General features: G+C 42.6%; 1 protein-coding gene across 2 annotated transcripts; it reads left to right on the top strand.

Annotated features, from left to right (window-relative positions):
- Nucleotides 1-3673: 3673 nt before the first annotated feature.
- LOC141110502 (protein BTG3-like) lies at nt 3674-26322 on the top strand. 2 transcript variants are annotated; one of them, XM_073601882.1, is made up of 5 exons: nt 3674-3775; nt 20166-20366; nt 22420-22557; nt 23200-23416; nt 25804-26322. In XM_073601882.1, the coding sequence occupies exons 1-5, from the start codon at nt 3723-3725 to the stop codon at nt 25999-26001; spliced, it is 807 nt and encodes a 268-aa protein (XP_073457983.1). In that variant the 5' UTR covers nt 3674-3722; the 3' UTR covers nt 26002-26322. The 2 variants fall into 2 exon arrangements, with proteins under 2 accessions (XP_073457983.1, XP_073457984.1); XM_073601883.1 differs by lacking the exon at nt 3674-3775 and adding an exon at nt 3786-4507.
- Nucleotides 26323-26696: the final 374 nt, after the last annotated feature.

The following is a 26696-nucleotide window of genomic DNA, read 5'->3' as shown; positions in this document are numbered from 1 at the left end:
CTACAGCGCGGACCTACTTTGCCGGGAGGTCATCCATAGACTCGATCCCAACCTCTTACCATGTGATCAGCTGTCAGCCAATGACATCTGATCACATGATGTAAACAGAGCCGGTAATCGGCTACGCGTGAGGAGAAAAAAAAAAAGTTGTTCACCGGCGGCTGTGAGAGGGACATCAGTCCTGATCGTGGAGAGCCTGTGCAGAGGCTTCTGTGCCCACCTGTGCCATCTACCAGTGCCCACCAGCGCCACCTACAAGTGCCCACCAGCACCACCCACCAGTGCCCACAGTACCACCCATCAGTGCCCACAGTGCCACCTATAAATGTCACCAATCAGTGCCTCATCACCAGTGCTGCCTATCCGTGCCACCTATCAGTGCCCATCAGTGCCACTCATCAGTGCCACCTTATCTGTGCCCATCAGTGTTGCCTTATCTGTAGGTTTGCATTGGATCAAAAAACTCACGGTTCGGATCGTTCCTCGGATCAGGAGTCACGGATCGGATCATTTTCAGATCAACAAAAAAAAAAATTAATTGAATTTACAAAAACCTGTGAAAATTTCACCACCATATAGTCCCCACTGTTATATCCATAATCTCCCCCACTGTAATATCCACAATCTCCGTCCCCACTGTAATATCCACGTCATCTCCCCCACTGTAATGGACATCTCCCCCACTGTAATATCCACATCATCTCCCCCACTGTAATGGACATCTCCCCCACTGTAATATCCACAATCTCCCCCATTGTAATGGACATCTCCCCCACTGTAATATCCACAATCTCCCCCACTGTAATGGACATCTCCCCCACTGTAATATCCACGTCATCTCCCCCACTGTAATATCCACGTCATCTCCCCCACTGTAATATCCACGTCATCTCCCCCACTGTAATATCCACGTCATCTCCCCCACTGTAATATCCACATCATCTCCCCCACTGTAATATCCACGTCATCTCCCCCACTGTAATATCCACGTCATCTCCCCCACTGTAATGGACATTTCCCCCACTAATATCCACATCTCCCCACATCTCCCCTACGATTGGAGCCTGCTCGCTTGCAGTTGAGGCGGCTGAAGATGACGGCAGGGCGCCGCTCACCTAGGCCGCCGCCGAGTGTACCAAGATGGCCGCCGCTCCTGAGCTAGGCCGAAGCCGCGGCCTTTCCTAAGGCCGAGACGGTGGAGCGCTCCGCGGATCGCGTGTGTGCCGATCCGAACAGGCTGAACTGTTCGGATCACGAATCGGTGATGATCGGTTGCACCCCTACTTATCTGTGCCCATCAGTGTCGCCTTATCTGTGCCTATCAGTGCAGCCCATCAGTGCCCATCCGTGCAGCCATATCAGCGAATATCAATGAAGAAGAAAAATTACCCGTTCGCTAAATTTTATAACAAACTATGAAACATAGAAAAAGGGGGAAACACTGCGCTCCTAACAAAATAAATTAAACTAAAAGTGAATATAGAGCAGCAACTAATATATGGAATATATACATATAACATCAAATAAGGAAGAAATAGCTGCGCTAAACAGTGAAACCACTAGTAATGAACCAGTGCTAAGCGAATAAAAATATAAGTGTACATGAATGTAGAAATAATAAAAATAGAAGTGACAACAAACAAAATGTTTAAATAAATAAAGATCCAAAAGAATGTGATGTCAGAATATCAAAAGGTGAATGTGGAACTTAATAAAAAAAAACAGGACTCAATGCGACCAATAAACCACTATAAAGATGTTGTGGAGACTCTCGGATGTATGCCAGACGTCACTCAGAAATAGAAAAAAAAGGGAACTTCCCATGGTGTAATACTGATACGAATGTTTTAATGTAAAAGATAAAAAATATATTGCACTTACAAATGAAGAGATAAAAATAGCATGAACAGCGGCATGCGAATGCCCGTTCGCTCAAGAGGTCAAGCGCAATGACGTCAGCACGTCCTGTCCATCCATGTCTGGCATACATCTGAGAGTCTCCACAACATCTTTATAGTGGTTTATTGGCCGCATTGAGTCCTGCTTTGATGCCCTCTGAGTTGTATATCCCGGATCCCCTGGGACAAGACCCTGGCTGAGTGTTTAGCCACAAGCTGTCTTTTGCTTGCCTTCCGGTAAGCGTGCACTCCTCACGGTGATCAGCACTCAATGGTGATGGAAGATTGCACACTTAGCTCACATCATCTTAGTGGATGATTTGGACTTTGGTTTTTTTATTAAGTTCCACATTCACCTTTTGATATTCTGACATCACATTCTATTGAATCTTTATTTATTTAAACATTTTGTTTGTTGTCACTTCTATTTTTATTATTTCTACATTCATGTACACTTATATTTTTATTCGCTTAGCATTGGTTCATTACTAGCGGTTTCACTGTTTAGTGCAGCTATTTCTTCCTTATTTAAACTTTGAAACGTGTTTATTTTTCAAAAATTTCTGTCTTTTTGTTTGTTTAGCAAAAAATAAAAACCCAAGTGGTGATTAAATACAACCAAAAGAAAGCTCTATTTGTGGGGGAAAAAAAATGATAAAAATTTCATTTGGGTACAGTGTAGCATGACCGCGCAATTGTCATTCAAAGTGTGACAGCGCTGAAAGCTAAAAATTGGTCTGGGCAGGAGGGGGGTTTAAGTGCCCAGTAAGCAAGTGGTTAAAGCGGAGCCTGCCCCTTTAAAAATTAAAAGTCAGCAGATGCACATACTGTAGCTACGGCCTTTTAACATTAGGACACGTACCTGTCCTGGAGTCTAGCGATGTGGGCACTGCGGGCGATCTTCGGATCGGCTGGTCGGGTGCTGCCGCGGCCATTGCTACTAAGGTAACCTGGCAGTGTTCACGGCCGGGCCCCTACTGCGCATGCATGAAGCGCACTGCGCTCTTTTACTGGCCGGCAGAAGAGAAGGGGGGAGGAGGAGGGGGACCGAGCTGCTGACGTAGATCGCCGCCGCCCGGTCTCCCGGAAGTGGGGACAGACAGGTATCTGCTCCCCCCCCCCCCCCGAAAGGTGCCAAATGTGGCACCAGAGGGGGGGAAATCAGATGAGCGGAAGTTCAATTTTTAGGCGTAACTCCGCTTTAAGTGGTTAAACGAAAATCGTACAATCTGGTATGGTATGAGAAAAAATTCTGTGCATGTCCGTTTGGATAATATCGGATGGACGGTCGTGATCGGTTATCGAAAGCTGTGTACTAACGATACGATTATTGTACGATCGCTTCGAAAGTGGTATTTTTCGTACGATTTTCGGATCCCGTGTACGGGCCGTAAGAAATTCTCCCAGATCTGATCATTCCATCCCATTCAAAGCTCCAGGACAGATGGAGGGGGATCCTAGTTGAGGGGGTTTCTGGCCACCTGTGGATAGTTCCTCTGGCTGTAGAGTGGAAAGCCTCTTTAAGGCTTTTTATAAACATTATAAACAAACGAAAAAGACAAGGGGGGGAGGGGCTATTCAGCAGAGCTGACAATTTAATTAACACCTTTATAGAAGTGGCCCCTCCTGATCACCCTCCCCCAGGGGGGGCCCAGGGGCCCCTCTCCCTACATGTCTCCCTATCCCTCTGCGATCTCTCCCTGTGCTCACTGACAGCTTCTCTTAATCACCCCAGGATGTCCCTATATGGAGTGTGACGTCACAGCGGGGATTCCCACCCCCTGACTGTGACTCATAAGCTGTGATGGGAAGTCCGGGCTCACCATGCTGAGCGGCAGACACAAAGAACACGCGGGCAGAGGAGGACATCCAGGCGGGTAAGAGGACCATGAGCCTAGGAGGAGCAGGAATGGGGGATCACACCTCTCTACTCACCAACCTACAACAGTCTAACAACTTACATTCTACTCTATAGTCCTGAGAAAGTTTTATTTCTTCTTCTTTTTAGTTGAGGAAGTTGGGTTGGGTGATACATTGTATTTTATATTTTATTTCTCTTTTTTCCCTATGGGTGGAAGAATTTGGGTTGGGTGATGCCACCATAATTAGATCCTAGGACTGCTATCCGGAAAAGTCCATCTGTGAACCTTTTAGTTGTGGTAGGACTACAAGTCCCAGCATCTCTGTTCATGTTGAGAGTCTCTGTGCCTTTGGTAGGACTACAGGTCCCAGCATCTCCGGGCATCCTGTCATTTTCTGTGCCTTCGAAGGATGATATGAGCCTTTTTTTTTAAATTTTATGGTGTTGATCGTCCTCAAAGTCATCAACAGCGGAGACTGGAAGCATGTGACTTGAGATGAGGACAAAAAGTTTCAGGATAAGCCCACCTGTGACCCTTATTTTTGGTAGGACTACAAGTCCCAGTATCCTTGTTCATGTTGAGATTCTTTGTGCCTTTAAAGGATGATATGAGCTCTTTTAAATGGTGGTGATCATCCTCAAAGTCATCAACAGCGGAGACTGGGAGCATATGACTTGAGACAAAAAGTTTCAGGATAAGCCCATCTGCTATCCCATTGAGAAGAGACCAGGAACAAAAAGTTTCAAGGTAAGCTCATCTGTGACCCTTTAGTTGTGGTGGGACTACAAGTCCCAGCATCTCATGCCCACAGAAAATCTCTGGATGGAAAGTTTCAGGGTAAGCCCATCTGTGACCCTTATTTGTGGTGGGACTACAGGTCCCAGCATCTCCATCCTGAGATTTGCTGTGGCAGAAATTTTCAGGGTAAGCCCATCTGTGATCCTTATTTGTGGTGGGACTAAAGGTCCCAGCATCTCCATCCTGAGATTTGCAGTGGCAGAAAGTTTCAGGGTAAGCCCATCTGTGACCCTTATTTGTGGTGGGACTACAAGCCCCAACAATCCTGTTTATGGTAAGATTCTCTGTGCCTTTGAAGGATGATATGAGCTTTTTCATACGGTGGTGATCATCCTTGAAGTCAACAGAAGAGACTGGGAGCATGTGACTTGAGACAGGGACAAAAAGTTTCAGGTTAAGCCCATCTGTGATCCTATTGAGAAGAGACAAGGACAAAGAGTTTCAGGGTAAGCCCACCTGTGACCCTTTAGTTTTGGTGGGACTACAAGTCCTAGCCTCTCCATTCATGTTGAGATTTTCTGTGCCTTTAAAGTACCATATTGTTTCATGCTGAGCATTTCTTTGTACATAAAGTTTCAGGATAAGCCTGTCTGTGATTCCGTTGAGAAGAGACAAAGACAAAAAGTTTCAGGGTAAGCCCACCTGTGACCCTTTAGTTGTGGTAGGACTACAAATCCCAGCATCTCTGTTCATGTTGAGACTTTCTCTGCCTTCGAAGGATACGAACCTTTTTTTATGGTTTTGATCATCGTCAAAGTCATCAACAGCAGAGACTGGAAGCATGTGACTTGAGACGAGGACAAAAGTTTCAGGATAAGTCCATCTGTGATCCTTTAGTTGTGGTAGGACTACAAGTCCCAGCATCTTCGATCAGGCTGAGATTTTCTGTGCCTTTGAAGCATGATATGATCTCTTTTACAATGTGATCGTCCTCAAAGTCATCAACAGTGGAGTCTGAGAGCATGTAACTAGAGACAAGGGCAAAAAGTTTCAGGATAAGCCCACCTGTGACCCTTTAGTTGTGGTGCAACTAGAGGTTCCAGCATCTCTATTCATTCTGAGATTTTCTGTGGACAGAAAGTTTCAGGGAATGCCCATCTGTAACCCTTTAGTTGTGGTGGGACTATAAGTCCCAGCATCCCTATTTTTTTTAGATTCTCTGTGCCTTTGAAGGATGATATGTGCTCTTGATGAGCGTTGATCAGCCTCAAATTCATCAACAGCGGAGACTGGGAGCATGTGACTTGAGACGAGGAAAAAAAGCTTCAGGATAAGCCCATCAGCGATCCCATTGAGAAGAGACGAGGAAAAAAGTTTCAGGGTAAGGTCATCTGTGACCCTTTAGTTGTGGTGGGACTACAGGTCCCAGCATGTCCATCCATCCTGAGATTTTTTGTGGGCATGTGACTTGAGACGAGGACAAAAAGTTTCAGGGTAAGCCCATCTGTGATCCTGTTGAGAAGAGACCGGGACAAAAAGTTTCAGGGTAAGCTCATCTGTGACCCTTTAGTTGTGGGACTACAAGTCCCAGCATTCTCCAATCATGTTGACATTTCTGTGCCTTTAAAGGACCATATTGTCTCTTTCTTAATGTTTTGGGCTTCCTCAAAGTCACAAATGGTGGGACTGGGACCATGTGACTTGAGATAAGGACAAAAAGTTTCAGGATGAGCCCATCAGTGACCTTTTAGCTATGGCGGGACTACAAGTCCCAGCATCACCGATCATGCTGAGAATTTCTGTGGACAGAAAGTTTCAGAATAAGCCTATCTATGACCTTTTACTGTAGTTGTGGTAGGACTACAAGTCCCAGCATCTCCATTCATGCTGAGATTTTCTGTGCCATTGAAGGATGATCTTTTATAATATGATTGTCCTCAAAGTCATCAACAGCGGAGTCTGGGACCATGTGGCTTGAGACGAGGACAAAAAGTTATAGGATAAGCCCATCTGTGATCCCGTTGAGAAGAGACCAGGCCAAAAAGTTTCAGGGCAAGCTCATCTGTGACCCTTTAGTTGTGGTAGGACTACAAGTCCCGGCATCTCCATTCAAGTTGAGATTTTCTATGCCTTAAAAGGACCATATTGTTTCTTTTTTAATATGTTGGTCTTCCTCAAAGTCATCAACAGTGGAGACTGGGAACATGTGACTTGAGATGAGGACAAAAAGTTTCAGCATAAGTTCATTTGTACTTTAGTTGTGGTGGGACTACAAGTCCCAGCATCTCTATTCAAGTTTAGATTTTGTATTCTTTTAAAGGATCATCTGGTCCCTAATGTGGTGGTCATCCTATAAGTCATCAGCTGCGGGGTGGTATAGAATTTAGGAGACAGAGAGCATGTGACTTGAGCAGAGGACAGAAAATTTCAGGATATACCCATCTGTGACCATATAGTTGTAGTAAGACTACAAGTCCCAGCATCTCCCATCATTCTGAGATTTTCTGTATCTTTGAATGATGATATAGTTTCTTTAATAATGTGGTGGTCAACCTTTTTGATAGTCATCAAAAGCAGGACGGTGTAGAATTTGGAAAAAGGGGAATATGTGATCGCATTGAGGTGAGACAAAGGCAAAAAGTTTCAGGATAAGCCCATCTGTTATCCCTTAGATGTGGCGGGACTACAAGTAACAGCATCTGCATTCATGTTAAGTATTGAAGTTCCGCTTTAGCTAAAGAGAATCCTAGGATTGCTTTAGGTGTACCCACAAGCTAAAATGGTTCTTCATTTCTGTGTCCTTGAATTATGGAACAATTGTGTAGGTCATCAGCAGCATGAAGGTATAGAATTTAGGAGATGGAAAACGTGATACTTTCATGAAAGACAGAAAGTTTTGGGACAAGCTTCTGTGATCCTTTAGCTTTGTCTGGACTACTAGTCCCAAAATATCCTTTTATATTGAGGCTTGTAGATCCACCATAGCTAGAGATAAACCTAGAATGACTTAGGTGAACCAGCAAGCTGAACTGGTTCCACATCTCTGTGCCCGTAAATAATGGTCTATTGAATTTCGTGATGGTCATCAGCAGCCTGTAGGTGTATAACAACCATTCTCAACCAGTGTTAAAGTAGAACTCTAGTGTTCCTCCAGAGGTTGCTAAGGCTTCCTTGAACTGTGGTCGGTTAACCTTCCATTTGATGGTGTCTGCATAGTTCCAGGACCAACAACACTTGGCAAAGCCAGCAGAATGACACCAATTAGCTGTCTGTAAGCATTGCATTATTCCTACTGACCACCAATGTAAAGGACCATTAACTCCCAATTACGGTAATTGGTTTTAGTAAGTGTTCCTTCGAGGCCTCAAAATTAATTTAGGGGTTCCTCTTGCCTAAAAAGTTTGGGAACGGCTGGTGTAGAATTTAAGAGTTGGAGAACATTCAATCCTTTTGACAAGAGCAAAAAGTTGGGTTTAAGTGGTCATTTTTTTTTAAACCATTAGCCTTATGTCTACCTGTGATTGGTTTTTCGTATCTATAGATTTTTGGGATTTCATGAAAAATCTGGTGGCCTTTGACCAGAGCAGTGCTGGTTACACACGTAGTTTTAAGCAGTTTTCAATCACAAACACAACACCAACCTTTAGATCATTTTACCATCTGGTACAAAATGTTGGTGGTAGGCTATTTTAATCCATTGGGTATTTATGGTACTGAAAAGGTAGTTGAATTTGCATAAGTGTGTGTGGGCATCATAAAATTGGATGATACAGGCCAACGCTGTTACCAGACAAAACTTTCTCTTGACAGTTTGCATGATCTTGTGCCATAATGAAAACCTATTTTTGACTTCCATGGCAAAGAATGGTTTAGCCTGATGCCACAAGGCCAAGCGCTGACATGTGACTCTATGGATTCATTGTCTGGCCGAAAAAGTTGGTTTTGTGACCTCAAGAAAATCAAAGAAGAAGCAACTGTTCTATGTATTTTTGGTCTCACCTGGATACTTAATAACTACAATTTACTGATCCCGAGCAATGGTGAGGGATTTACCTTTAATCCTTACACCTGGGGTAGGTCAACATACGGGTGTGGTGTGCGTGCGTAAAAAGGTTATTCGATTTAGTGCTTCCTAAAGCTAACCATACATATTGCAATCTGATTTTACAACCTCCTTTAAGCTGGCCATACACCCTACTGTTGGAAATCTTTATTGGCTGCTCAGGTACATCCATTAAAACAATGCTATAGCGTTTTGGCCGCTGTGGCCTTACTTCTAGCATATGAGTAAGACCACAGTGGCTGAAACACATTAGCATTGTTTTACTGGATGTACTTTTGTAACCAATAAAGATATTCAACGTTTGAGTCCACCGAGTTTGCCGGCTAATATCTATCAATGTAATCAGTTGATAAGCTCTGTTTTTTTATTGGTCAGGATTGCCATCTGGTTAGCAGGTCTTTAGCAGTGGTTAGCAGCTATGACTTTTAGTTCCTCCCCAACTATAGGGTCTAAGACTGTCCAAAATGACCGTAATTCGTATTCCTCCTATACAAATAGGAACCAGTTTCCTGCCAATGCTTTGACTAGGTAACTGAGGAATGGCAAAAGTTTAGGGAATTTCGAAGGCTATCGGAAGGTAACTCTGGGAAGTCCCAGACAAGCTGTCTTCTAGAAGTTGTTCAGTCCATTTCAGGGAACAGATGTGCAGATAGTTTTCCTGGTATTCACCGTCATAAGACCTCATTTACATAACCTGCTCAGCTGAACTTCACATGTTATTTCCTTCACGTTGTAAACATTTCTAGTGAAAGTTATGCAGGTCAGTGAGAATTTGCATATGAAATGTACACAACATACCGTTGCTGCACCGGCACATATATACCTAAAGTGGACCTGTGTTTCACCTAGAACCTGCTACCACTTTCTCTTTTTGCTCCTTTAAAGCCAAAAAGTTACTTCCAGCCCAAACGTTTTGTTTTGCTAGTATTTGTATTCAAGAGTTATAACCTTTTGTCAGTTTTATATTGATCTCCATGTTCCTATCGGGGCGATCTAATAACCTCACTATTTGTCCTGGGACCATTGCCAATAGCGCAAAAAGTGAAAAGGAATCCCAAATGTTTGGTTGGGAAATCGTTCATTGGGACACTTGTGCTGGTGCCAACTTTCAGATGTGGGCTTTCCACTTCCTGTAGTATCTCTGGAACAGGAAGTGCAGGAACATCTTCTCAATGGGGACATACACAGCAATAAAATCCTGGCAGGTTCTAACTCTTCCCCACTCAACATTATGTTTTTCTATTGATATGCCTTAACAGAAGGCATGGAAAAGCTACTAAGATCCCCATTGGTCAGTTATGTGATATCTACTGGAGACACCATTGGAAACCTATGGCAGCAGATCATGTGATCTGTGCCATAGACGCTTAGGGGTGCACCGATTCCCAGTTTTTTTAACCACTTCAATACTGGGCACTTTTACCCCCTTCTTGCCCAGGCCAATTTTCAGCTTTCAGCACTGTACCCATATGAAATTTTTATCATTTTTTCACACAAATAGAGCTTTCTTTTGGTGGAATTTATTCACCACTGGGTTTTTTTTTATTTTTTGCTAAACAAAATGAAAAAAGACCAAACATTAAAAAGAAAAAAAATATATATATTTTTTGGTTTCTGTAATAACATTTTGTAAATAAGTAATTTTTCTTCTTCACTGATACGCGCTGATGTGCCGGCACCGATGGGCACTGATGAGTAACTAATATGCAGGACTGATGGGCACTGAAATGCAGCACTGATGGGCACTGATGAGGAGGAACTAATATGCAGCACTGATGGGCACTGATGAGGAGGAACTAATATGCAGCACTGATGGGCACTGATGAGGAGGAACTAATATGCAGCACTGATGGGCACTGATGAGGAGGAACTAATATGCAGCACTGATGGGCACTGATATGCAGCACTGATAGGTGGCACTGATTTGCACTGATGGGCAGCACCGATGGGCACTGATGAGGAGGAACTAATATGCAGCACTGATGGGCACTTATATGCAGCACTGATGGGCTCCAATAGGTGGCACTGATGGGCTCCAATAGATGGCACTGATGTGCATTGATGGGCGGCACTGATGGGCACTGATGAGGAGACACTGATGGACAATAACAGGCATCACTGATGGGCACTGAAAGGCGGCACTGATGAGGAGACACTGATGGGCAATAACAGGCATCACTGATGGGCACTGAAAGGCAGTACTGATGGGCACTGATTGGCATCACTGATGGGGCTGCACTGATAATCAGAGAGAAGCCGCTTATCGGCTGTCCTCTCCACACACACTGTCAAAGGGACACACGGATAGCCGCGCTGCACACCCCCATCGTATGACGTCCAGTCAGAACGGTAAAGCCACCGCCCTCCCTTCAATCCGCTATAGGCCAGTTGGGAAGGTGCTAAGACTGATTACGACTACCGATACTGAGTACTCGCCGATACCAATTACCGGTAACTATTTTTAGTGCCAATTTTTTAAAATTGGTTGTATAACTACCTTTATTTTGTCGAAATGTTCCACACTTCCAGGCCTTGTCGCTGGGGCAAAGTACCTCCTCTCTTGTCTCCCATTGGCTCCAGGGATTTCAGTGTCATCAAACCCAGGATTCAACAGGCCTCCCTCGCTGCTGGCATTGCGTTATTTCAAAACCGGAAGTGACGCAATGCCAGGCGGAGTGAGGCAGCATTTTGGAAAGGTGGACTCGCTGTTCTGACAATACAGAGTATCGAGTGGTGGTGGGGGAGGAGGAGCAAAAGAAGAAGGAGGAAATGGCGGCGTGAGGAGCAAGGCATCAGTTCTAGTATGAAGCATTTGCGCGAGTACAAGTACTCATGCAAATGCTTAGTATATCGGCAACCGATATTGGTATTGGTGCAACGCTAAGAGAAGCTCAACGACCCAACGTGTGATCGTCACTGAAGCAAAGATATCGGTCGGATTGACCTGTCCTTCAACAGAGAGTATATGTCCCACCCAGGCTATTGTGGGAACTTGGAGAAGAATCATCTGTAGATAAAGTAGGTAGGAAAGTGTTCGTCAGCGGTAAGTCTGGCCATTCACACTACAGGTGCCACTGGCTCAGAAATAGTTTACAGCATTTGTGGATTGCGCGGTTTACATCATAATGGGCACTGGGGGTCAACTGGAAGTTTTCCAGCATTCTGGAAGGTCTTTGTGAGAACGCGTTTGCAAAAAATAAGATCAACCAGTTCTTTTGAGATCTGTAGAGCACAGGGTACATTCTTTACACAACCGGAGATGATGTATATTGTTTGTATACATTTCAACCGCCCTGGCAAGTTCTTGTGAAATGGCCTCCCATCAGATGTTCAGGGAGGCACAATGTTTACCGAGAAACCGGCGTGATCCAGACTTCCTGTAACACTTTTCTTCCAGAACAAGATAAACCCGTTTCCACTTTTACAATTTCCTTGTTACCGTTGATTTCACCATTTTCATAACAGTAATGCCCCAGATAGCATGAGGAACGTGCTATAAAACGCTCTCATCAACAGTGGATCACAAATATATTTGAAGAAGCTCTTTGTTACCTTATATATATAACCCCTTGACTCCCAGGCCTTTTTTTGACACTTTTTGTTTACATGTAAAAATTTTTATTTTTTGCTAGAAAATTAGCTAGAACCCCCAAACTTTATATATATATTTTAAAGCAGAGGCCCTAGGGAATAAATTGGTGGGTGTTGCAATTTTTTATATCACACAGTATTTGCGTTTTTTCAAATGCATTTTTTGGGAGACAAAATACACTTTTTTGCATTTTAATGCAAAAAAAACACAATACATAACCCCATTTTTTTTTAATTGTAAAAGATGATGTTATACCCGCGTAAATAGATACCTAACATGTCATGCTTGAAAATGTTGCGCGCCCGTGCAACGGCGACAAACTGCGTACATTCTGCTATCCATAGGTGACGCTTTAAAAGCCTTTACAGGTTATCACTTTAGATGTACAGTGGAGGTCTGGTGCTAGAATTACTTCCAATGATCTGATGTTCACGGTGATACCTTACATGTGTGGAATGATTGCTGTTTACGTGCATGTGTGCGTTCGCTTTTGCGTGATAGCATCATGGGACGGCGGGACACTTTCAATGTTCCTTTTTTTTAGTTATTAATTTTTTATTTTTATTTTTTTCACTTTTGCTTTAATTTATTTATTTTTTGATCACTGTTATTGCTTTCACAAGGAATGTAAATATTCTTTGAGAGCAATAGACATGTGAAAGGTACTCTTTATGGAGAGATCTGGGGTCTATAAAATCTCAAATCCCTCCCCTGCCTTTTATGAGCATTCAAAACACCAAAATCTGTGTTTTGGAATGCTTTAGATTTTTTTAAAATAGCGCCATTGACATCCAGGTAAACCGTAAGTGATGTGTCATCGCTTCTGGGTTACGATAACGGTGGGACGGGAGGGCCCAAGCAAGGCACGGAAGGCGGCGGGAGGAAGGGAACGTCCCCGCCCGCTGCTTGTAATGGCAATCGAGCGGCTAGTTAGCATTGATTGCTTTTACAAGAGAGCTGATCGCCGACTCTAAAAAAACGGTACAAGGATGATGCCTGCAGCTGCAGTCGTCCTCCCAGTGTGACCACGGAAAGTCCCGCGACATATGGGTACGTGATGGTCATTAGAGTAGCCTTTCTCAACCTTGCTAACATGGAGGAACCCTTGAAATAACTTTCCAGTCCAAAGGAAGTCCTGCTAATACTTACTATGTCTACAGTTCACGGTTTACTAGCATGAAGATCATTGGGAAGAATCCGTCCCCCTCCCTTAACCTCTTGCCGACCGCCAGCAGTGCATTTACTGACCAAAGAGTATTTGGCAGGACGGAACCTTCAATCCAGTGTCCAGGTTTTGCTTGACACTTACAGCCTGTGTGCAGCCCTGGGCACCGCATTGTACCCATGCAGTGCAGTGTACTTCCTAGTTTAGAGGTGTGCATTTACGTCCCCCCCACTGACCTGTGCTTTTATTGTACACAGCACGAGTTTGTCAGCAGGTTACAGCCCATTATTGTGGCTGTATACCTGCTGATTGGCTGTGGCGAATCACAGCACAGAGATTAGTGTGTTAGTACACTGTACGTTGCGGTTTACTGCCTGGGTTAGAGACACACATACACGCACCCCTTGCTGACCTGTGCTGTGATTGTACACAGCACCAGTTTGTCAGCAGGTTACAGCCAATCGTTTTGGCTGTATACCTGCTGATTGGCTGTGGCCTATCACAGCACAGAGATCTGTGTGTTGGTACACCGTATGTCACGGCGTACTTCCTGGTTTAGAGGCACGCATGCACGCGCCCGTTGCTGACCTGTGCTGTGATTGTACACAGCACCAGTTTGTCAGCAGGTTACAGCCCATCATTTTGGCTGTATACCTGCTGATTGGCTGTGGCCAATTACAGCACATAGTAGTGTAAGTGTTAGTAAACACAACACACAGATCTGGCTGGATTTTTTCCTGCTTTAAGCTAATGTTCAGAAGAGAGACTCCAGCCAGATGATCGGTGAGTAAAAGCGCACACATACACTTGTTAGGCACACAGTTAACCTCTTGATTACCCTTCTGATCACTCCTGTCACCCAGCCAGTGCCATTAGTACAGTGTACAGTATTATCACTGATCATTGTAGTAGAATCACTAGCAACGTCATTGTCCCTTCCAGCCATTTTCAGTTAGCACCAGATTGTCCACCACACTATCACAGTCACACTACAAGTTGCTTATCACCGCAATCACTAATATAGTGTTTGTATGGATCAGTATTTTGATCATGATTAAAATTTGGGTTTTAGCAAAGACATGTAGCAGAAGACATTTTGGTCTACATTTATGAAGGGTTGAACCAAGGCTTGGGCCGAAATCACTTGGCCATATTTGGACAAGGTCAGTGACCAAATATGGCCAAGTGAGTTGGGCCCAAGCCTTTACATTACATTACATTACATTACACTACATTAGATACACTTTAAGCAGTAGTGTACTTACTTGTGCTACCCTAGGCCTGACTAAACTTGTGTACACCCTAATTTAAATATGACCCACCCATTCCCCATTCCTGTCAAGGCCACACCCCTTGCTGTTTAAGACCTGCCCTGAAATTTTCGAGTGAGGACACTAGTTCTAAAGGCGGGGGGGGGGGGGGGGGGGGGGCAGTGCAATCGATTCCCTTAATTTGCATAGAATTCCTCTCACTTCCTGTTTGGCTATGGGGCAGGAAGTGAAGAGCTGTCTGTGCAATGGGACAGAGATGGTAAAAAAATAAGCTGACAGGGGCTATAACCCTCCCTTACTCTATCCAAAATGAAAAAAAAAAGTGTTGCCTATAGTCCTACCTTAAACACAAATTTCTGATAATTGTATGGAGAGGACTAAGAAGAGATAACCATGCCAATGGTGCAGCAGAAAAAAATAGCACAGTGATGAAGGTTTGTGGTCCAGGACGATGAGATTCAAAATTAAAAATTAGAAGCCGTGAAACCCCCCCCCCCCCCCCCAGTTGCGGAATGCCGCCCGCATACCGGAAGCGGTGCGGCCGCTTTATGTGGGCGCTAGACTAATTTGCCTCTCAGCCCAGTCTGCCCCATAAGACAGGCGCTACACTAACAGTGTAGCTCAAGATGGCAGGTACTCTTTCCGTGCTGCCCTAGGCCTGGGCCTTGTCGGCCTAGGCCAGGATACAGCATTGACTTTAAGGTCAACTTATTAAGTTTAAGGTCAATTTATTTTATTTTTTTCCAAAAGTTTATTTAGACATTATTCAGTTTACAAAGGTCTAAAATTTATTAACTTTAAGCTCAACTTTAACACTCAGGACAAGAAGGAGGTTGTTGATGTGGGGGTTTATACACAGCGATATACATCTAAATAGAGGTGGAGGAAGCCACTAAAACCTTTAAACATTCAGCAGAAAGAACCAAGGTCTTTAACAAATGTAGGGCAGTGAGTAGTACATACACAGGAAGGAAGCTATGACTATGAGTCGTATTTAAAGATCTTGAAGGTTATCTTGATGGAGTGGTGGGTGGGCAGAGTTACTGGGCAGCTTTTAATATTTTTGGAAGCTCTAGTGGTGAGAATTCTCTCATAGGTTATGTTGCTTTCATAGAACCACAACATGTCCCCCTCACCCAGCTAACTGCTCAGCTGTCTGGGGAGGGTTCTTCACCATTTACCAAAAACCAAAAGAACAGTTTTGTATGGACTAACCCTTTAAGAAACCGAGGAACACATACTTCCAAAACAATAGATAAGCCCTAACCTCCTACCGAAACTCTTTTTTTTCCCTTGGGATTGAGCAGATGAGGGTTGGGACCCCCTGTTGGAGAGATCTACCGTTACTTCTTGTCAGGACAGTAAGGCTCTGTTCCCACTAGTGCGACTTGTGAATTCAAAAAAACATGTATTTCAATGGCCCGTTCTAATCAGGGCAATTCAAGTCAACAAAGATTCCTGCACTACTTTGAGACTTTCTTATGACTTAAATGCTATAGAGTGTAATAAGTTGCACTGGAAATTGCACGACTTTGGAATTGGCGAGAACTGAGCCTTAGGGATGGCCTATCTCTCCAACGTGGACACAGACAAAAATTAAAATACTAGAAAATCCACATCTTCTCCATATAAAACAGGAAAAAGGTTTGGAAGCATTAAAAATAATAAAGTTCTGCATCAGTCTAACCCCCCCCCCCCAAAAAAAAAATATTTTTTAGTTTTTGGATAGAGTATGCAAGGGTTCCAGGTTATTTTTGCTTGCCCTCTGTGTCCCATCAGGGACATTTTCCTTATCCCACAGGAAGTGAGAGGAAATCTCTCCAAAGGGAGGGAAAGTCTCTCTTGATCAGTTGTTACCAGAAGAAGTGCCCCCATTGGAAGACCAATCTCTTATAACTGTTGACTACTCACATCTTTGGAATTTTTGAGGTTTTGGTCACCAGGAGGAATATGGTGAGTCTCCCCAAAGGGGACGCAGATGGTAAAAAGGGCATCTACGTTGCCAACCAGCCATCACCCTATCCAAAAAAAAAAAATGTTTGGGCTTAGATACACTTTAATTTCTTAATTAATCACATTGGGAACCTGCCCTTTTGTACAGTGACCTAAGAAGACTTTGCAGCTCCAAGCAGGAGCATGTAGTATTTTCCCCTCGGTCCTCAGGTGTAGGGGTGCTGCCATTTAAATAACACATCCAGCTGTGACAATAACAAACATCGGTCAAGCGTCTCTCCCTCCCGACCCCTAGGAAATGTTAACCTCAGCCAGCGCTCCTCCTCTGACCACACCTCCTGATGTTTTCACTGAAGTCATAGCGGTGACACATTTCACCCCGCCCACTGGGTGCTTAATCATAAAGGTGACTAAGCCCCGATGGCCAGGGCAAAACTTGTCAGCGGAGAAGCGCTGGTTGAGGCTGTCTAACACATTTCCTATGGGTCGGGAGGGAGGGGGAGCGGTGTTACTGAAGTTTGTCAGTGCCCTCTTGTATATGTCCGATAAATTGTGTGATATGTAAGTGTCTCTGAGTGAGGGCCCATTCACACCAGTGGGTGCATTTTATGCCCTTTGAAAAGCACAGCCGCTGATGTGTGCTGTAAAGGGGTGGTGCCAGGCATTGTGACATCAGATTTTAGTGTTTGTTTTCTTGACTTTATTGAAATGTCCAAAAATTACATTTTATTCCTTTCTATGCACTGCAGCACACTATTGTTTTTATAGGAACTGAACTAGTAGGACATAAGACAAATTTCCTTGTCTATGCGCTTAGACTGCGTATGGTACCATGCATTGTGACATCAGATTTAAGTGTTATGTTTTTTTTTAAACTTTATTAAAATGTCACAAAATTACATTTTATTCATTTTTATGCACCGCAGCACACATTTTTTTTTTCATAGGAACTGAACTAGTAGGACATAAGGCAAATTTCCTTGTCTATGCGCTTAGAATGCGTATGGTGCGAATGAGCCCTTTGTTTTTGTGCTTTTTTTTGTTTTGTACGAGACGCAGTTGCACGTTGTCATTGAAGTGCACAGCTTTGCTGCGTCACAGGCAGTTCTTGTTACACGCACAGCAGCGACCTCGCCTGACTCTGCACATGGCGTGTTCCTTCCCGGCCACTCATCCACAGTAAATTCTTTGTCTGCTAAGCTGATGAAACAGACGGCAAAGGAAAGGCGGAGATGGGGGTCACAGATGGCAGGCTGTTGCTGATGTTACGGCGTGGTGTCATCACCTGATCTGTCCGTCATCCTCTTCCACCTACGAGTCGCTTTGCACACAGGAGGAAGTTGGGTTGAGGCACGCTGCGACTCAAAAACCTTTTGTGCTTTTTTTTTTTTTGCAGGAAGTGGTTTAGTCATTAAATGTCTGACTGGCAATGTGTCGACAATGACGCTCGGGGTTTATTGCTTTGGACTTGGTCCTCCAAGTGGTGGCAGCTTACAGCTGAACTCTAGACGGAAGTGAAAAAAACAAACACACAAATAAAAACGATTTTTACAGTTGTGTATTCTTGAAAAAAATTGTCTTTTTTTTTTAAATTAAATGCAGCTAGTACAAGTACCTAAATGACGTAGTTGTTGTCACCCTCTGTACAGTAAAAAGCATTTAGTACAAGTACCTGAATCTTACAGGGTTGTTAGCTTCTTGTCACCCTCTGTACAGTGAAATGCAGCTAGTACAAATAACTTAATTTGACTGGGTTATTAACATTCTGTATCCCCGTGATCAGTAAAATGCAGCTAGTACAAGTATCTGAATTGGACTTGGTTGTTAGCCTCTTGTCATACCTGTACAGTATAATGCAGCTAGTATAAGTGCCTGAATTAGACTTGGTTGTTAACCTATTGTCACCCCCTGTGTAGTAAAATGCAGCTAGTGCAAGTACCTGAATTTGACTGGGTTGTTAACCTATTGCAAATTTTACTTGGTCGTTAGCCTATTGGCATCCTCCGTACAGTAAAATGCAGCTAATACAAGTACCTGACTTTGAAGTTAGCCTATTGACATCCTCTGCATAGTAAAATGCAGATACTACAAGTACCTGAAATTTACATGGTTATTAGCCTATTGACATCCTCCCTACAATGAAATGCAGCTAGTACAAGCACCTGAATCTGACTTGGTTGTTAGCCTGATGTCATCCCTGTACAGTAAAATGCAGCTAGTACAAGTACCTGAATCTTACAGTGTTGTTAGCTTCTTGTCATCCCTGTACAGTATAATGCAGCTAGTATAAGTACCTGAATCTAACTTGGTTGTTAGCCTCTTGTCATCTTCTGAACAGTAAAATGCAGCTAGTACAAGTACCTGAATCATACAGGGTTGTGGGCCTCTTGTCATCCTCTGTACAGTAAAGTACAGCTAGTACAAGTACCTGAAACTTACATAGTTATTAGCCTATTGACATCTTCCTTACAATGAAATGCAGCTAGTACAAGCACCTGACTCTGGCTTGGTTGTTAGCCTGATGTCATCCCTGTACAGTAAAAAGCAGCTAATACAAGTACCTGAATCTTACAGTGTTGTTAGCCTCTTGTCATTCCTGTACAGTATAATGCAGCTAGTATAAGTACCTGAATCCTACATGGTTATTGGCCTATTCACAACCTCCATGCAATGCAATGCAACTAGTACAAGTACCTGAATCTTACAGGGTTGTTAGCCTTTTGTCATCCTCTGTAGAGTAAAATGCAGCTAATACAAGTACCTGAATCTGACTTGGTTGTTAGCCTCTTGTCATCTTCTGTACTGTAAAATGCAGCTACTACAAGTACCTGAACTTGACTACGCTATTAGCCTATTGACATCCTCCATGCCTTCTAATGCAGCTAGTATAAGTACCTTAATCCTACATGGTTACTGGCCTATTGACATCCTCCATACAATGAAATGCAGCTAGTACAAGTACCTGAATCTTACAGGGTTGTTAGCCTCTTGCAATCCTATATACAGTAAAATGCAGCTAGTACATGTAGCTGAATCTTACAGAGTTGTTAACCTATTGGCACCCTTTATAAAGTAAAATGCAGCTAATACAAGTACCTGAACTTGACTACGCTATTAGCCTATTGACATCCTCCATACAGTCAAATGCAGCTAGTACAAGAACTAGAGATGCTACAAAGGACCACATACAAGTATTTTATCAAAAATATGGCGACTGTATTTATTTATGGGTCTATTTATAATACAATTTGCTGTGCGTATTCCTCAGCATCTGCAAAGCCTTTGCAAATAATCCTCGTAATGTGTCTAATATGTGTATTTCCTATAATCATCTGCTCCATCTAGTGGCCATAATGTGAGATTTTCCTTATTGCAGTGTTTTGGGAAAATGACACATTATGGCCACTAGATGACACCGTTGTTCATAAGAAATGCGCATATTCGACCCCTTAAAGTTTACAAGTACATTATTCTTTTTAACATATTGTTTTGGGGACCTGCATTTGTGAGTTACTGCTAAGTCATATTGATGTGGCATTTGTTTATTTAATGTTCTTGTCTATTCATAAAGAAGAAATAAGGTTTTGATATGTCCATTAATGTCGTATATATGTTTATTTCAGGAGTGCGAAAGAGATAGCACTAGAGAAGATGCACGAGGAGGTTAAGCTTGGGGCGTCTTACATCGTAAGGCTGCTCAATCGTCACCAAAAATTGGACAGCAAGCAAGTGGAAAAGTTTACAGAGACTTTGGCCTCCATCCTGTGCGACAAATTCGAAGGACATTGGTACCCGGACAGCCCGCAGAAAGGACAGGCCTACAGGTAAGAGGAAAAAGTCATCACTGGGTCTCTGTGCTTGCCTAGGCAATGCAGGCAGATCATGGCATAGCTTGTTGAAAGACCTACCAAGGCTGAGCCTCCATGAAAGAACTAAATCCTAATAAATGAAAGAGGGCAGGCCAAAGACGGGCTGGGGAGGAAGATACTTAATGTCCCCCATACAAGACATGAGGGCACTCCTTGTGCATGTGTGCTGCTCACCCCCATTCATTCCTGTTGGTGCCCAATCCATAGGAATGAAGAGGTCCACCTCGTGACTTGAGTTGAGCATTGCGGGCATAGGGCGACTGCTCCAGCTGAATGGGAAGGGGCCTTCTTAATGCTGGGGAGGGTGGAATTTACCGGAACCTGCCCCATGCCAATGCCATAGGGCAAAACACCCACCATAACCAGGGAGGACTATCATACATTCCCTTTAAATATTTTCTAGTAGAGCAAAAATTGATGTGAAAGCTGCTTAATTCCCGTAATGCATACAATATTCTTAGGCAATGATGTCCAGGATAGCTGAAGGTATAAGAGCTGCTGGGACAACACAAGTGACGCATACAAAATTACCATTGCAAGGGGAGAGGGCATCAGGTATTTTTCGCTGAATCCCCATTCGCAGAAATCCTTCCCAATTTCGTCCAGCCTACTTCCTCTTTTTGGTCTCATGTTTACACAATACTTAAAAAAAAAAAATGTTCAACAAAATGTCATGTTAAAAGGTCAGTTCACGCACGACTGATGTTGGAAATTTTGGTAAATTTTGCAACGGTAGACCATCTAACAGTCTCTTTTGTTTCTCGAAGCCTCCATTGGTGAGATTTCTGCTATTGCTTCTTAGGGCCATCTGTTCTGCCCCATTATGAGCCATTTCCAGCATCCTGGTGCTGAGTTCACGGGTCTGCACACCTGCTCTGGCCACTATGAGCCATTCCCACCGCTGGGTTGCAAGGTCTGTACACCTGCTCTGGCCATTATGAGAAGTTCCCACCGTCCCAGGGCTGAGTTCTATGAGGCATATCCACCATCTTGGCACTGAATTCCCAGGTGTGCACACCTGTTCTGGCCATTATGAGGTATTTCCACCATCCTGTTTCTGAGTTTCCGGGTCTATACACCTGTTCTGTCCATTGTGAGGCATTCCCACCATCCTGGCGCTGAGTTCAATTAAGCATTTCCACCATCTTGGCACTGAGTTCCTGGGTCTGCACACCTGCTCTGGCCATTGTGAGGAGTTCCCACCATCTTGGCACTGAGTTCCTGGGTCTGCACACCTGCTCATCATTATGCGTCATTTGCACCATCCCAGCACGGAGTTCCTGGGTCTGCATACTTACTCTGGCCATTATGAGGCGTTGCCACCGTATTGGCGCTAAGTTGCCAGGTCCATACACCTGCTCTGGCCATTGTTAGGAGCTTCCACCGTCCCGGCGCTGAGTTCTATGAGGCATTTCCACCATCTTGGCACTGAGTTCCCAGGTCTGCACACCTGCTCTGGCCATTATGAGGAGTTCCTGCCATCCTTGCTATATTTTATATAGTGGGGAATGTAACGGGAAACTGAAACTTTTACGACGGACTTTCTGAATGAACAGACTTGCCTACACACAATCCACCAAAGTCCGTCGAATTCGTACGTGATGACCTACGACCGGACTAAAACAAGGAAGTTCATAGCCAGTAGCCAATAGCTGCCCTAGCGTGGCTTTATGTCCGTCGAACTAGCATACAGACGAGCTGACTTTTCGACCGGACTCGATTTCGACGGATTGATTTAAAACATGTTTCAAATCTAAGTCCGTCCAACTTTTGAGAAAACAAAGTGCGCTGGAGCCCACACACGATCAAATTGTCCGACGAAATCCCGTCCGTCAGGCAAAGTCTACCGTAAAGTCCGCTCGTGTGTACGCGGCATAACTCTTTCCCACCAACCAAGCTATAAAGAACACTTTGACTAGAGTTGGGCTTTACCCTTGAATGTTAACACACCTTGTCCAGAACCTTCCTACAAGTGCCTGCTAATCCTGTGCCTTTCTTATTATTTCAGGTGTATAAGGATCGAGAAAAACCTCTTGTTGGATGACTCTGTATTAGAGGCCTGTGTCAGGAGTGGCCTGCGCTGCTCACAGCTTGCTCTGCCCAAACACATGTCCATCTGGATTGACCCCAAAGAGGTCAGCTGTAGGTAAGTCATACCTAAGAGACTGTAGTCCACTCTACAGAGCTGGGGTTTACTACTGAGTGGGGGATCAGCAGAGCTGGGGTTTACTACTGAGTGGGGGATCAGCAGAGCTGGGGGTACTTCTGAGCAAGGAATTTAGCGATATGTGAGTACCAATAAGCTGGTGATCTGGTGAACATGGATATTAATGAGCTAGGGATCTGCTGTACAGGGGTACTACTGAGCTGGGGTTCTACTGGGCCCCTTTAAAACAAACAGAAAATCAACACACAGGGCATTTGCCAAGCTTCACTAAAGCTTCGAAAAAGCATCACAGAAGCATAAAAAAAAAAACACTTCAAAAAAGCATGTTGAAGCAATGGGTAGGTTAAAGCCGAAGGAAGTGTAAATTAGCCCTAACAGAGAAAGTGGCATCACTTTCCTGGCTGTACTGTCTGGCAGGGGTGTATAAATCACAAAACTAGCTGGACAGAATTACAAATTCATTGGAAGATGGGACATTTCACAACTGTGTGCCTGGAGTTCAGATTGTTGTCTTGAAATTTTATGGGGCTGAGTTAATTCATATAAATGCTAAGTTTTACAATGCGTTTATGAAGGTGACCTTGGCAGGTGTCATTTACCTCCGCTGTTCTATTTCCCCAGGCTTGGAGAGAGCTGTAGCCCCTTTATTGTAAAGGCTTTTGAGCCCGAAAAGTCCAAGAAGGATCAAAGCTCAGACAAATCTGACCTGGAGACCTCAGACTATCACTCTGATGGCTCAGACACCACCGGATCGCCATCAGAGTGCTCCAGCGAGGATGAAGAAAGTGTTATCAGCAAGGGCAAGAAGACCACCCCAAGGATAGACACCCAAAAACTTGTAAGTGGTTGAAAGTACACCAGTCATTAGAGAAACATTCTTGACCTTTTTGGATTTTGAGAGAAAATTCATACAGTTGGACCATACCAACTCAATGCAATGATTGGGTTTTGCTTTGGTTTGACCCTGGGTTCTCTGTTCTGTTAGACAAAATGTGCTTCTATAGTCTGTTCTATCCTAAGCACATTGTTATGAATCAAATTTTATTTATCCAACTGCTGAGAATTGTAGGAGGTAAATTGTTTTCGTAGAGCCACGCGTGTCATAGATTTCCCACAGACCCGGATCTCCTTGATAATTGTTTAAACTGGAGTTATGAGTCACCAATTTCACATTCTTCTGTAAGTGATTCAGTTATTTGAGTCATCTTATCTTTTTGGTTCCTATCCACCCTTTCATTAAAGAGAAGGAAATGCCATTAGAATTTTTTATTATGAGTTATATCTACTGCATATATATTTAAAAGAAGCTATAATAGTTTTGGTTCCGTTTTATCTCTCATAAAGGAAAGGCATGGTTTGACCAATATAGTGTGAAAGAACTTGAGTGGCCTTCATAGAGCCCTCAACTCAACTCTACTGAAGGCCTGTGGAATGAATTGGAACAGTGTGAGCCAGGTCTTCTCACCCATCATCAGTACCTAATAAATAAATAAATATATATATATATATATATATATATATATATATATATATATATTTTTTTTTTTTGTTAATTATTAATATAAAAAAAAGAAAATAAATGTGTGTGGTGTGTATATACACACACACATATATATATATATATATATATATATATATATATATATATATATATATATATATATACACATATATATATATATATATATATATATATATATATACATATATATACATATATATATATATATATATATATATATATATATATATATATATATATATATATATATATATATATATATATATATATATATATATATATATATACACACATATATATATATATATATATATATATACACACATATATATATATATATACACACATATATATATATATATATTCACACAGCGCCTTGAAAAACTATTCATTTCCCTTGAAATTTTCCACATTTTGTCACGTTACAACCAAAAACGTAAATGTATTTTATTGGGATTTTATGTAATAGACCAACAATTTTCAAGTCAAGTCTGGGGTGTTCCTTGGCCTTGATGATGTAGTTTGTTCACTAAGATTCTCTAACAAACCTCTGAGGGCCTCACGGAACAGCTGTATTTATACTGAGATTAACTTAAACTTAGGTGGACTCTATTTAGTAATTAGGTGACTTCTGAAGGCAATTGGTTCAACTAGATTTTAGTTAGGGGTATCAGAGTAAAGGGGGCTGAATATAAATGCACGCCACACTTTTCACATATTTATTTGTTAAAAATGTTGAAAACCATTTATCATTCTCCTTCTGCTTCACAATTATGTGCCACTTTGTGTTGGTCTATCAAATAAAATCCCAATAAAATACATTTACTGTTTTGGATGTAAAATTACAAAATGTGGAAAATTTCAAGGGGTATGAAAACTTTTTCAAGGCACTGTATATGTGAATGTGTGTATGAATGTATATATAATATATATATATATATATATACATTTTTTGTAAGAGAAAGCACAGCAGAAGCAGATTCATTTTAGATTGTGAATCACGTGCTTCTTAAAAATGCCCTAATAGCGATGTGTGCAATTTTCAGCTTGAGCTATTGCAAACTGTAAACATACTTTTTTTTTTTTTTTTTTTAACAAAGCAATTAAGGATGTCCTGGTTAAGATGGGAAGATGACCCTTCTTAAAATGAGAATATTCCTATGCCAACGTTTATACCTTGAATGAAAAAAGAAAAATATTTGTTAACATTTTAAAATATATTTTACAAATAATTACCATTAGGCCTCATGCACACTGGCTCTTGTAAATGTTTTTTTTCCAAATGCGTTTAGGCCCATTTAGGTGCGTCAATCTCTTGGGTGTTTATTCATTTTATTGGAAGCCAAGATTATTTATTTAAATATTGATTTATCGTGGCTAATAACATGAAAAGCTAAATGTGCTTATGTGCTTTTAGAAGCGTTTGCCCGCGTTTAGGCGCGTCAGAGGTTTTTTCTACCAAAACGCTCCCCTCTTGAACATATAAGTGATGTTTTTTTGTTTCTGCCTCTAGACTCCTATAAACGCCTTTGTGTATATGGACACATTGGCTAACATGGAAGGGCATTTAGAGAAGTGTGCATGAGGCCTAATAAAGGTCTTTTTTTAGAAGATCACTACACATACCTTTTAATGCGTTGATGCTATTTGATGCCTTTACTAACAGTTGTGTTTTGTTTTTTTTTTGTTTTTTTGAATGGCAGGGTGCCCAATATTACTACAGCCCAGCTCCAGCGTCCACAGTCTACTACCAATATCCCAGAAATGCTTTGAGCTTTATTCCAGCCTACCAGCCCATGACGGTCTATTACTTGGTCCCGAAGTACTTTCACAACATGAGGACTAAGGGCGGCTATCGTAAATGGAAGTCCAAGAAGTCCCCACCTCCTGCCAAAAGCTAAATTGTGATTTGTACGTACCCTTGTGATTCAACCGCTAGAAGACCTCAACTATTCACCTCTTGGAAGATGATTTTGAGCCAATGGAGATCATCTCACAGGTTAACCTTCTCGAAAGCTGAACCTGCTCTTGAAGGTCCAAACCTGATATTTTTCAGGCAAAAACTCAGAAAGAAACTACTGAGACAGTTTTTATTTTTTTTAATTAATTTATTAGCACAAAATCTCTGCTCAGGAGCATGGCTGATAACGCACTGAAAGTGATTTAGGATGCTGTAGTATGTAGCTGAACACCATAAGAGGTATTCCTATATGGGTGATTGACGTCTCACCTGATCTTTGGTTTCCTACTACTGATGATGAGGAAGGTGGAGCACTGAGATATAATATCTTAGACAAGCACAGTCATCTTTTTCTAAATGTGACCTCTATTGTTCCACCTGCATCTTGTTTCTCCATTTCCTCTTAATTTCTGCATGCTAATGGTTTGGTGGATGGGAGCCTATGCTGTAGGTGGCGTACATCTATGGTATCGTTCCCCCAGACCTGGGATTTTACATTGTGGTTCAGTCCATGGCCGAAGTTGGTGACTGTGAAAGTTTTAAGGCCCTTAAAGACCATAATTTTGGTCAGAAAATCCATACAGCTAAATATTTTGTTTTATAACCTCATGAATCTAGAGACCAGAAAATTTGCTT

The sequence above is a fragment of the Aquarana catesbeiana genome, linkage group LG10 (assembly GCF_042186555.1).
Source record: "Aquarana catesbeiana isolate 2022-GZ linkage group LG10, ASM4218655v1, whole genome shotgun sequence".
Lineage (NCBI taxonomy): Eukaryota > Metazoa > Chordata > Amphibia > Anura > Ranidae > Aquarana > Aquarana catesbeiana.
This window is presented reverse-complemented; position numbering and strand designations above follow the sequence as displayed.

Bases quoted from the DNA above. Each gene is read 5' to 3' on its own strand.
- LOC141110502 (XM_073601882.1), top strand. From the start codon at position 3,723: ATGCTGAGCGGCAGACACAAAGAACACGCGGGCAGAGGAGGACATCCA. The intron at 22,558-23,199 runs GTAAGTCATACC...CTATTTCCCCAG, and splicing joins CCCAAAGAGGTCAGCTGTAG to GCTTGGAGAGAGCTGTAGCC. The intron at 23,417-25,803 runs GTAAGTGGTTGA...TTTGAATGGCAG, and splicing joins GGATAGACACCCAAAAACTT to GGTGCCCAATATTACTACAG.